General features: G+C 48.4%; 1 protein-coding gene across 4 annotated transcripts in view; it reads left to right on the top strand.

The window, feature by feature from the left end:
* LOC147122377 (interferon-induced protein 44-like) overlaps window positions 1–13,270 on the top strand; it is a 73,614-nt gene that overhangs the window by 45,240 nt on the left and 15,104 nt on the right. For all 4 annotated transcript variants that reach the window (XM_085983491.1, XM_085983490.1, XM_085983492.1 and 1 more), the window contains exons 5-6: window positions 1,346–1,498; window positions 7,093–7,264. In XM_085983491.1, coding sequence (XP_085839617.1) covers window positions 1,346–1,498; window positions 7,093–7,264 — 325 coding nt within the window. The remainder of the gene's footprint in view (window positions 1–1,345; window positions 1,499–7,092; window positions 7,265–13,270) is intronic.

Raw genomic sequence — 13,270 nt, forward strand, 5'->3', positions numbered from 1 at the left:
GCAGCCAGTGTGATACCCCGTGTGCCGCGTTGGATCTCGAGGGCGGAGGCGGGGGTGATGCTGTGCTGGGCCCCTGTGTCGCACAGAAATCGGCGGTTGGTTCTGTCGTCAGTGACGTACAGTAGGGGCTCCTTCTGCCCCGCGGCCATCGCGGGGGCCGGTGCGGGGTGGGGTTTGAAGGAACATGGTGGCGTGCAGCGTTGAGCCCTAGCGCCAAAACGGGTGTGGTAGTAGCAGTGACCCGGAGTGGTAGGGCGGTCGGGCCTAGCGGCCCGGGAAGACCGCGTGGTCGTTGCCGTGAGGTCGGGCGCGACGTCGCGAGCGGCCTGTGCAGAGAGCAGCCGGTCGGCCTTTTCGGCTATCTCATTCAGGTCCGTGGAGTCAGACTCCACAAGGAGTGGGCGGATGCTGGCGGGAAGCTGCCGAATGAAAAGCGTGCGAAAAAGGGCGCCGGGATTTTTGTCGTCTGAGAGGGACAGCATGTGGGAAAGCAGGTCTGATGGTGAAGCGTCACCAAGGCCGGGGAGGTCCAGGAGTTGGCAGTGGCGCTGGTAAGAGGACGTTTGAAATTTTTTAAGTAGCGCAGCCTTCAGATGTTCGTACTTGCCCTCTGTTGATGGATCCTGCAGCGCTGCCCAAACCTTGGGGACTGTAGCGTAGGTGAGCGAGGCGACGAGGTAGTCGTACTTCGTGGCGTCGACTGTAATGCCTTTCAGCCGGAATCTGGACTCAGCTTGAACGAACCAGGCTTCGGCGAGGTTCTCCCAAAAGTCAGGTAATTTAACCGTGACTACGTTTGTATCCGCCATGCTAGCTTAGGATTCGTCCTGAGCGTCGGGGTCACCAGTGTTGAGATACCGCGGCAAACGTGGGAGTCGAGACAGAGCTATTGAAAACACAGCTTCTTTATTCTGACCACATGGCAAACAGGAACTAGAAAAGCCCGCGCATCCACTTAAATACTTCCCAGGCAGGAAGTGCTCCCGGCAGCCTGTCCCTGCGGGAAACAAGTTGCTGGAGGAAAGGGCCCCCGGCTGGGGGCTTCTGCTTAGACTGTCTGTGCCGCCGTGAGCGGATTATGTCCAGTGGTGGCGTGTCGCCACAGTAGTGTCATTAAGAGAGATTGATTGCTATGATTAGTCAACAACTCCATTATCATTGTATCATGTGACTACCAGGATAGGACAAGGTGAACTAGATAAACCGTGGTCATTTGTTGTCTAAGCAATTCCTATGTTCCACGTTTGCAGATTTTCCCCGTATGTTTTTAAGTGATTTTACCATTGGAAATGATTTGATTTTGACAGTGCTCCTAAAATAACCTGGTATCTTTGCTTAACTGCAGTACTCAACGTACTCCTTCAGAGGAGAAAAGGATGGCACATCTCCCCCTCTTATTCTTTGTGATACAATGGGACTTGCAGAAGACACAGAATCGGGGATATCTAGTGATGATATTATCAGCATCGTCAAAGGACATGTTCCTAACAAATATCAGGTAATCTGTTTTTAATAATATCATATTTCCTCTGCTCTTTTCTTTCCCATGCACCGTCCTGGATAAACCAGTAAACAGTCTGATCTCAGCATTCTGCGTTGCTGCTCTATGACTAGTTGCCCCAAGAGGTGTGAGAGAAGGCTGGGCTTGGTATCTGTACAGTATTGCCCCTACTGTTGTTAAGGGCTTGTTAACATCCTGAATGTGGAGCACACTTGTTGAAGCTGGTTTTACAGGAACATTGGGGTAAATCAGCCTCAGACTCCTCAGATAACGAAGCAGTCCATGCCCACATGCAACAAGACCTGGACGACCTTCAGGCTTGGTCTGATAAGTGGCAGGTAACATTCGCGCCACACAAGTGCCCGGCAATGACTATCTCCAACAAGCGAAAGTCTAACCACCGCCCCTTGATATTCAACGGCATTACCATCACCGAATCCCCCACCATCAACATCCTGGGGGTCACCATTGACCAGAAACTTAACTGGACCAGCCACATAAATACTGTGGCAACAAGAGCAGGCCAGAGGCTGGGTATTCTGTGGTGAGTGTCTCACCTCCTGACTCCCCAAAGTCTTTTAACCATCTACAAGGCACAAGTCAGGAGTGTGGTGGAATACTCTCCACTTGCCTGGATGAGTGCAGCTCCAACAACACTCAAGAAGCTCGACCCCATCCAGAACAAAGCAGCCTGCTTGATTGGCATCCCATCCACCACCTTAAACATTCACTCCCTCCACCACCGGCGTACCATGGCTGATGTGTATACCATCTACAAGATGCACTGCAGCAACTCGCCAAGGCTTCTTCGGCAGCACCTCCCAAATCCGCGACCTCTTCCTCCTAGAAGGACAAGGGCAGCAGGCGCATGGGAACACCACCACCTCCAAGTTCCCCTCCAAGTCACACACCATCCTGACTTGGAAGTATATCACTGATCCTTCATCGTTGCTGGGTCAAAATGCTGGAACTCCCTCCCTAACGGCACTGTGGGTGTACCTTCACCACACGGACTGCAGCGGTTCAAGAAGGCGGCTCACCACCACCTTCTCAAGGGCAATTAGGGATGGGCAATAAATGCTGGCCGTACCAGCGACGCCCACATCCCACGAACAAATAAAAATAAATTCCGGTCCTGATATGTGGTTCGCATTAAGCATTTTCCCCCGCGTACCTGCCCTGCATAATACCACGGGTTCAGTTTTTATAAGTTCGACCAGTGAGCTCCAGATCTGGGAGGGTGATTGCAGGGTGAGATATTGAGGTCGATTTAACTAGTCCTACATCTGGATCTATTGGATCACCTGGGCAGGGAGGATGGTCACCCAAGGGAGCCTGCTCGATTGCTGCCGATTAGTTTAAAATCTAATGGCTTCTCTGACAGATTGGCTCATGAAGCAGTCAGACGTGCTCATAGAGTCATAGAGTTATACAGCACAGAAAGAGGCCCTTCGGCCCATCGCGTCTGCGCCGGCCATCAAGCCTTGTCTAATCTAATCCCATTTTCCAGCATTTGGTCCGTAGCCTTGTATGCTATGGCATTTCAAGTGCTCGTCCAAATGCTTCTTGAATGTTGTGAGGGTTCCTGCCTCTACCACCCTTTCAGGCAGTGAGTTCCAGATTCCAACCACCCTCTGGGTGAAAAAATTCTTCCTCAAATCCCCTCTAAACCTCCTGCCCCTTACCTTGAATCTATGCCCCCTTGTTATTGACCCCTCTACTAAGGGAAAAAGTTCCTTTCTATCTACCCTATCTATGCCCCTCATAATTTTGTACACCTCAATCAGGTCCCCCCTCAGCCTTCTCTGCTCCAAGGAAAACAACCCCAGCCTGTCCAGTCTTTCTTCATAGCTGAAGCGCTCCAGCCCAGGTAACATCCTGGTGAATCTCCTCTGCACCCTCTCCAAAGCAATCACATCCTTCCTATAGTGTGGTGACCAGAACTGCACACAGTATTCCAGCTGTGGCCTAACCAGCGTTTTGTATAGCTCCATCATAACCTCCCTGCTCTTATATTCTATGCCTCGGCTAATGAAGGCAAGTATCCCATATGCCTTTTTAACCACCTTATCCACCTGTTCTGCTGCCTTCAGGGATCTATGTACATGCACACCAAGGTCCCTCTGATTCTCTGTCTTTCCCAGGATCCTACCATTCATTGTGTATTCTCTTGCCTTGTTAGTCCCTCCAAAATGCATCACCTTGTAGCGGTTCGTGTAGATCGCCACTAAATAAGAGAGTTTGACTTCGACGAACTATAAGTAAGTTGTTTATTTACAGGAACAGGCTAATTACATCAGGTAAGATGGCAGGTAAGATGGCTGACTGTAGGAGCACCGTGGTGTAGGTCTTGTCCCAGCGGGGACTCCACAAGGACTGAGTTCGCAGTCCTGTGGGGAGCGTGATGACATCATCGCGTTTGTGTTGTGGCATCATCACGTTGTTCGCGTTTCCCACGCTTAGGGCGTCACGTGATGCGCGCCATTGCGTCGCTGGCCGTTGAGGCCGAAGTCGGGAGGCCGGGCTGTGCCAGTGCTTGCCGCGGGAGCGGAAGATCGCGTCGCTCCCGTCTGCTGGCCGTTGAGGCCGAAGACGCTGGCCGGGCTGTGCCGGCAGCCGTCCTGGAAGGCCGAGTTGGGCCGGCAGCCTCCGCACGCATGTCACGTCGTACGTGACGTGACGTCAGCGCGCTAGGGCGCGTCTTAAAGGGGCAATGGCCCCAACAGGTAAGTTAAAGGGGCAACGGCCCCAAAAGGTAAGTTAAACATACAGTAAGGTAAGTTAAAGGGAATTATGTGTTTCAATGTAAGGGACAACCAGTGGTACCGCCACAACCTCACCCTTCTCAGGGTTAAATTCCATTTGCCACCGTTCCGCCCATCTGACCAACCCATCTATATCGTCCTGCAGACTGAGGCTACCCTACTCGCTATTTACCACCCCACCAATTTTCGTGTCGTCTGCGAACTTACTGATCATGACTTTTACATTCACATCCAAATCATTAATGTAGAACACAAACAGCAAGGACCCAGCACCGATCCCTGCGGCACCCCACTGGACACTGCTATTTATTAACTCATACTCTGAACCACTTGGGCAATTATTTTCCACTGCGATTCCCCATTAAAATAATCCTCCTCCTTTCACACATCCTTCTTATCTCTTCATGGGATAAATAATTTCCTTCTTATTTCTGACCTGGTGGACAGCAGCTTACTCATGGTGCTAGCTTTGACTAATTCTTCTTAAAACTATCCGTCTAGTCTATATCTTTCTCCCTCCACTGGACCAACTTTGTTAATCTTCTAGCTAAATCAAGAAAGTTAAATTAAATACTGGTTAAGTCTCAACTGGAGTATTGTGCCCAATTCTGGGTGCTACCCTGTAGGAAGGATATCAAGGCTTTGGAGGGAGTTCAGCGTTCAGGTATGCCATGTTCGGGTATCATCTTTCCAATACTTGTAGCATTCATGTGTGTCTGCCTTATTATTGACGATTTAGCCGTTCTTTTAGTTGATTCCAGTAGACCTAATCAAGTTGCTCATGCTGACCTATTGGCGAACCCAAACTTCAGTCAGTCTCTAGGCCCTTGAAATGATGATGTGGAACAGTAGCATACAAACAATGAATGTATTTGTAGGAAATTCCTTCCTCCTCTATTTTAGTGGACTCACTGGGGGCAATTTTCAACTGGGCCAATTAAATACATACTTTGGTTCTGTTTTCACAAAGGAGGACACAAATAACCTCCCAGAGATGTCAGGCAACATAGGGTCTAATGAGAGGGAGGAACTGAAATAAATCAGTATTTGTAGGGAAATGGTGTTAGGGAAATTGATGGGATTGAAGGCCGATAAATCCCCAGGGCCTGATAATCTACATCCTAGGGTACTTAAGGAAGTGGCGCTAGAAATAGTAGATGCATTGCTGGTCGTCTTCCAATATTCGATAGACTCTGGAACAGTTCCCATGGATTGGAGGGTAGCTAATGTTACCCCACTATTCAGAAAAGGTGGTAGAGAGAAAACGGGGAATTATAGACCGGTAAGCCTGACATCGGTAGTGGGGGGAAAATGCTAGAGTCCATTATAAAAGATGTAATAGCAGAGCACTTGGAAAACAGTGACAGGATCGGACAAAGTCAACATGGATTCACAAAAGGTAAATCGTGCTTGACTAATCTGGAATTTTTTGAGGATGTAACTGGTAGAATAGATAAGGGAGAACCAGTGGATGTGGTGTATTTGGACTTTCAGATAAGGTCCCGCATAAGAGATTAGCGTGTATAGTTAAGGCACTTGGGATTGGGGGCAAGGTATTGACTTGGATAGGGAACTGGTTGGCAGACAGGAAGCAAAGAGGTGGAATAAACGGCTCTTTTTCCGAGTGGCAGGCAGCGACTGGTGGGGTACCGCAGGGATCGGTCCTAGGACCCCAGCTATTCACAATATATATGTAAATGATCTAGACGAGGGAACTAGATGTAATATCTCCAAGTTTGCAGACGACACAAAGCTGGGTGGGCGTGTGTGCTGTGAGGAGGATGCCGAGAAACTCCAGTATGATTTGGACAGGTTGGGTGATTGGGCAGAAGCATGGCAGATGGATGATAAATGGTGGATAAATGCGAGGTTATCCACTTTGGTGGCAAAAACAGGAAGGCAGATTATTATCTGAACGGCAATAGATTGGGAAAAGGGAAAGTGCAACGAGACCTGGGTGTCCTTGTGCACCAGTCGCTGAAGGTAAGCATGCAGGTGCAGCAGGCGGTTAAGAAGGCAAATGGTATGTTGGCCTTCATAGCGAGAGGGTTCGAGTACAAGAACAAGGATGTCTTGCTGCAGTTGTACAGGGCCTTGGTGAGACCACACCTTGAGTATTGTGTGCAGTTTTGGTCGCCTTATCTGAGGAAGGATGTTCTTGCCATGAAGGGAGTGCAGCGAAGATGCACCAGACTGATACCTGGGATGGCAGGAATGACGTATGAGGAGAGATTGGGTCGATTGGACTTATACTCGCTAGAGTTTAGAAGAATGAGAGGGGATCTCTTTGAAACTTATAAAATTCTAACAGGAATAGACAGACTGGATGCAGGAAGGATATTCCCGATGGCCGGGGAGTCCAGAAGCAGGGGTCACAGTCTAAGGATAAAGGGGTAAGCCATTTAGGACAGAGATGAGGAGGAATTTCTTCACCCAGAGAGTGGTGAACCTGTGGAATTCTCTACCACACAAGGCAGTGGAGGCCAATTCATTAAATATATTCAAGAAGGAGTTGGATATATTTCTTAAAACTAAAGGGATCAAGGGATATGGGGAGAAGGCAGGGACAGGGTACTGAATTTGGATGATCAGCCTTGATCTCATTGAATGGCAGAGCAGGCTCGAGGGGCCGAATGGCCTACTCCTGCTCCTATCTTCTATGTATCTATGTATCTATAGATCATTTCCGGCATGCTGTAGGCCCACCACCACCATCTCAAAGGCAACTAGGATGGGCAGTAAATGCTGGCCTTGCCAATGATGCCCGCATCGCGAGAATGAATAAAAAAGATGCATTCTTTTAACATCAGGTTCTTTTTCTTGCAGTTCAATGCAACTTCCCCAATTACAGCTGATACAAAGGACTACGTTAAATCAGTAACTGTTGGTGAGAAGATACACTGTGTTGTATATGTGATTGACGCAAGCAAAGCCACCATCCTCTCCACTGAAATGGAAAAGAAAATTTGTGACATTCGATTACAGATTAGTGAGCTGGGTGAGTGTTGTAGTCCAGAAGTGTCCAAGAAGTAGATCATATCCCAAATGCAGCCCGTGATCTGGCCCACCAAAGTTGTGCTGATTCCAGTTTATTATTCTGATTATTCACCAGAATTTTCCCAGGCTTTGCCTGATTGCACTGCTCACTAGTCTTCTCCGGTCTCACATAACCTAAAGAAAGAAAGGCTCCCATTTATAGAGCACATTTCACCACCTCAGGACATCCCTAAGTGCTTCACAGCCAATGAAGTACCTTTGAAGTGTAGTCATTGTTGTAATGTAGGAAACATGGCAGCCAATTTTCCCACACCAAAATCCTGCAAACAGACCAAATGAGCTGTTTCTTTAGTGGTGTTGTTGTTGAGGGCTAAATATTAGCCAGGACACTGGGAGAACTCCCCTGCTTTTCTTCAAATAGTGCGATGGGAAACTAACCTTACACTCCAAGAAAGATTGAATTTAATTTATATTATTTGTGTTGGAGATGTCTTCACTCCTGTCTCCAAAATGTTGGTACTATTGATATCCACCAATTTGCATTTTGTATATGATGGGAGTCCCTCCATTAGGCCCATCATAAAGGTTGCACTGGACATAGAAAAAACTTACATTCTTATGGTGCCTTTCACATGAAAGATTGTGGTAAACCACTGTTATCGTTTTCATTGTTGTTCACTGTTGTTCACTACTGTTATCGTTATTGCACATTGTTACCTCTTGCTACTCACTGTGTACCAATGCATGCCTCAGCTGGCTCCACCCATGGCTCCGCCTACATGACCTGGTATAAAGGTGGCTGCTCGGCAACCCACTTCCTTCTTGGAACCAGTCGTCCACGAGAGGCATGCTCTGTTCTTTAGTTAATAAAAACCTTTTCATTACCATCCTAATTCATCGCTTTTTATGGATTAATTGATAAGCGTATCAAAGATAATGCATGTAAAATTATCATTGCTATTTCCAGGCATGCTATGCTAAGAAGATTTTTTTTTAAAAAGACGTTGGCCTCGAAGTTGGAGGGTTTAGCGTGGCCGTTAATGCCCGTTTTGCTGAAATAAATCGTGCCTCAGCATTCCTAGCCATCTGGTGGAGGACAGATGGCTGGCTTGCTGCGACAGCCTGAAAAGCCCCGGTTGCCGGTGGTAATCCCAGCTACGTTGGCAGCAGTCTGAATTTGGGTGGCAACAAGCTGAGCCTGCACGAGAGCAGTCTGCGCTTCCACTGCAGCACTGAGATATTGCGTCACTTCTGCCTGTGCGGCAATGGAAGCCGTGACATCACTCATCACACGCAGCATCATGGCTGACTCCACAAGTTCCCTCCTGGAGTTGTCCATCATGGGCCCCGGGCTCTGCGCAAAGCCCCTAGCAATGTTGGAGGCGGACTCCTCCATGCTCCTTGACATTGACAAGAGGCTCTCTGGCAGGCTTGCCATTACACCTAGCAATCTGGTGTGCATGGCCATTACCCTTCTTCTGAAGGTTACCCCATCGAGGTCATCATCTGGGTCGTGTGCCGCAGAACTCCTGCGTGAAATCGCCCTCCGGGGATCTGGCCCCTGAGCTACCCTTTCCCCCTGGCCTTGCTGAAGCCCACTCGTGCCCAGTGTCTCACCATGTGCAGATCCCGCCTCTATACTACCCTCTACATTCTGCACAGTGTCAGCTTCTGAGCTGGTGTCTGCGAGTGTCAGATGCAGTGATGGTGTGTCTTCTTCTTCTCCTCTCCTCCACAGCATGAGGGACAGGCTGGCCTGCTGGCATTTCTTGGGTATCTGACAGCAGAAAGGCACAAGAGTCCGGTTGTTGTGAGCGGGGGGAAAAGCAAGATATCCATGCATACAGCATCACTATAAGTGAGAAGAAATTGTGGGATGAGGGGGAAGTGGGATGTGAGAAGAAGGATTAGGAATGACCATACCATTGTTGTCAGCAATGGTTTCAACTTCTACCCCAGCCACAGCCTCAGTGATTTCCCCTCCAATGATGTTGAGCACCAACTCCTCCAGTTGGCTCAAGGTCTGTACAGCGTCATGGCCGCCTCCCGTCTGCCGTTGTTCCCGGCGGTTGTGAGCCACCTCGGCCTGTAAGAGAAAGGGAAGTGTGTCAGTGAGTGTGGAGCAATGTGTTTGGGTGATGTGCCTGCCATAGTTGAATAGCTGTCAGTGTGTGCAAGGTGTGAGATGTGAGTGTGAGTGTTGCAGCGGTGGTAAGGTTGTGAAGGTGAAGTGAAGCTATGACTGAGGTGTGAGTGGTGACAGGCAGAGATTGTTGGTTGGTGAGTGATGGGGGTGTGGTGCACTGAGCAGTGTGTGAGGCTTACATAAGAACATAAGAAATAGGAGCAGGAGTAGGCTATTCGGCCCCTCGAGCCTGCTCCGCCATTCAATAAGATCATGGTTGATCTGAAATAACAACATAAAATGCTGGAAATACTCAGCAGGCCAGGCAGCATCCGTGGAGAGAGAAACAGAGTTAACGTTTCAGGTCTGGGACCCTTCATCAGAACTGGAAAAAGCTGGAAATGTAACAGATATTAAGCAGGTGCAGAGACCGGGGGGCGGGGGGGAGGTGGTGGTTAGGAGGGGAGGAAGGAATTGAAAGAACATACTGTGAAAATGTTGCAAATGGAAGTGGCAAAATCGTACAGCATGAAAAATGGGGGCAGGGATTATTATCTGAAATAATTGAACTCGATATTGAGTCCAGAAGACTGTAAAGTGCCTAATCGAAAGATGAGGTGCTGTTCCTCGCGCTTACGTTGAGCTTCATTGGAACAGTGTAATAGCCCGAGGACAGTGAGATCAGAGTGGGAGTGAAGCGGAGAATTAACGTGACAGGCGACCGGAAGCTCAAGGTCACCCTTACAGACTGAACGGAGGTGTTCCGCAAAGCGGTCGCCCAATCTGCGTTTGGTCTCCCCAGTGTAGAGGAGACCGCATCGTGAGCAGCGAATACAGTATATTAAATTGCAAGAAGTACAAGTAAATCGCTGTTTCACCTGGAAGGGGTGTTTGGGGCCCTGGACAGTGGGAAGGGAGGAGGTAAAAGGGCAGGTGTTGCATCTCCTGCGCTTGCACGGGAAGGGGTGATTGAGGAGTGGACCAGGGTGTCGTGGAGGGAGCAGTCCCTTCGGAATGCTGAAAGGGGAGGTGAGGGGAAGATGTGTTTGGTGGTGGGATCACTTTGGATCTACTGTGGTTGACAACGGCCATTGACCATGTCCGTTCCATTTCCTGCACTTCTGCTATCACCCCTTCCCCTCCCTCCCTGAACCACGAAAGGGTTCCCCTTGTCCTCACCTTTCACTCCACCAGCCTCCACATTCAACGAATCATCCTCCACCACTTCCGCCACCTCCAACGTGATCCCACCACCAAACGCATCAGATTGGGCGACCGCTTTGCGGAACACCTCCGTTCAGTCCGTACGGGTGACCCTGAGCTTCCGGTCGCCTGTCACTTTAATTCTCCGCTTCACTCCCACTCTGATCTCTCTGTCCTCGGGCTCTTACACTGTTCCAATGAAGCTCACCGTAAGCTCGAGGAACAGCACCTCATCTTTCGATTAGGCACTTTACAGCCTTCCGGACTCAATATCGAGTTCAACAATTTCAGATAATAATCCCTGCCCCCATTTTTCATGCTGTATGATTTTGCCATTCCCATTTGCAACATTTTCACAGTATGTTCTTTCAATTCCTTCCTCCCCTCCTAACCCCCGCCCCCCCCACCAGCTGTCTGCACCTGCTTAATATCTGTTACATTTCCAGCTTTTTCCGGTTCTGATGAAGCTGTCAAACACTGACAATCTGTACTCCAAGTTAATTCCTTCCTCTCAGGTTGATTTAGAGATCTCTCCGGAACAGAAAGCTGAATGCTGCAACTTTTGACAGCTCGCGGCCATTCTGCTTTCTGTGCCGGTGAGATGAGGGACTCCCGAGACCTGAAGGAAGAAAGGCTGTAAAGGTAATTAAACTTCTTTAAACACTTTACACACACCAAACACACTTACCTCTGCACTCATGCTGTTACATTTCCAGCTTTTTCAGATTTCCAGCATCTGCAGTATTTTGCTATTGTATTAATGGCTGATCTGATCTTGGCTTCAACTCCACTTTCCTGCCTGCTCCCCATAACACTTGATTCCCCTGTTTTTCAAACATCTGTCTATCTCCGCCTTGAATATGTTCAATGACCCAGCCTCCACAGCTCTCCGGGGTAGAGAATTCCAAAGATTCACGACCCTCTGACAGAGAAATTCCTTCTCATCTCTGTTTTAAATGGGCGACCCCTTATTTTAAAACTGTGCCCCCTCGTTCTAGATTCCCCCACGAGGGGAAACATCCTCTCAGCATCTACCCTGTCAATCCCCCTCAGAATCTTGTATGTTTCATTAAGATCACCTCTCATTCTTCTAAACTCCAATGAGTATAGGCCCAACCTGCTCAACCTTTCCTCATAAGACAACCCCTTCAACTCAGGAATCAACCTCGTGAACCTTCTCTGAACTGCCTCCAATGCAAGTATATCCTTCCTTAAATAAGGAGACCAAAACTACACGCAGTACTCCAGGTGTGGTCTCACCAATGCTCTGTACAGTTGTAGCAAGACTTACCTACTTTTATACTCCATACCCCTTGCAATAAAGGCCAATATTCCATTTGCCTTCCTAATTACTTGCTGTACCTGCTTGCTAACTTTTTTTGTTTCATGTACAAGGACACCCAGACCCCTCTGTAATGCAGCGTTCTGTAGTCTCTCTCCATTTAAATAATATTTTGCTTTTTTATTCTTCCTACCAAAGTGGATAACCTCACATTTTCCCACATCTGCCAAATTTTTGCCCACTCAATGAACCCATCGATATCCCTTTGCAGGGCAGGATTTTCATTGGGCCATGGAGGCAGGATTGGAGGTGTGTGGGGGGTTAAAATCTCGATATCAGGGGGACACGAACTCATCCCGCCCCCAAGCCGCCTCCATGCCAGTTTCAAAGGAGGCGGATACCTGACCTGTGCTGGGAGCCGCCTCCCCGAGGCGGGAAGGGGATTAGTGCCAATTAACTGCCTGTTAACAGGTAGTTAACAGGCAGTTTTTAGCCTAATACCTATTTTTATTGCTGAACTGTGGGATTCCTGACGGCTCCAAACCACGCCAAGTTAGCGAGGTGGACCGTCGGGCTGAAGGGCTTGGAGGGTTCGAGATGTCCTGTGTTCAGGTGAGTGATGGGTGCATGAGTGCAGAGGTAAGTGTGTTTGGTGTGTGTAAAGTGTTTAAAGAAGTTTAATTACCTTTACTTTCCTTTACAGCCTTTCTTCCTTCAGGTCTCGGGAGTCCCTCATCTCACCGGCACAGAAAGCAGAATGGCCGCGAGCTGTCAAAAGTTGTAGCATTCTGCTTTCTGTTCTGGAGAGATCTGTAAATCAGCCTGAGAGGAAGGAATTAACTTGGAGTACAGATTGTCAGTGTTTGACAGCTTCAAAGAACTGTCAAATGCTGATATTTCATCTGTCAAAAGACCACTGGACTTCTCAAAGCGCTTTACAGCCAATGAAGTACTTTTTTGAAGTGTAGTCACTTGTAATGTGGGAAATACAGCAGCCAATTTGCGCACAGCAAGCTCCCACAAACAGCAATGTGGTAATGACCAGATAATCTGTTTTTGTTATGTTGGTTGAGGGATAAATATCAGGGCACTGAGGATAACTTCCCTGCTCTTCTTCAAAATAGTGCCATGGGATCTTTTACGTCCAGCTGAGAGGGCAGACGGGGCCTTGGTTTTAATGTCTCATCTGAAAGACTGCACAGTGCAGCACTTCCTCAGCACTGCACTGGAGTGTCAGCCTAGCTTTGTGTGCTAGTCCCTGGAGTGGGACTTGAACCCACAACTTCCTGACTTAGAGGCGAGTGTGCTACCAACTTTTTTTAAATTATCCTTTATTGAACAATAAGAACATTTACAAGATCGTGATCATTACATTGTATGATACAAATCAATTCCAC

Source organism: Somniosus microcephalus, chromosome 3 (assembly GCF_052327205.1).
Source record: "Somniosus microcephalus isolate GS21.2 chromosome 3, FLI_Smic_1.0, whole genome shotgun sequence".
Lineage (NCBI taxonomy): Eukaryota > Metazoa > Chordata > Chondrichthyes > Squaliformes > Somniosidae > Somniosus > Somniosus microcephalus.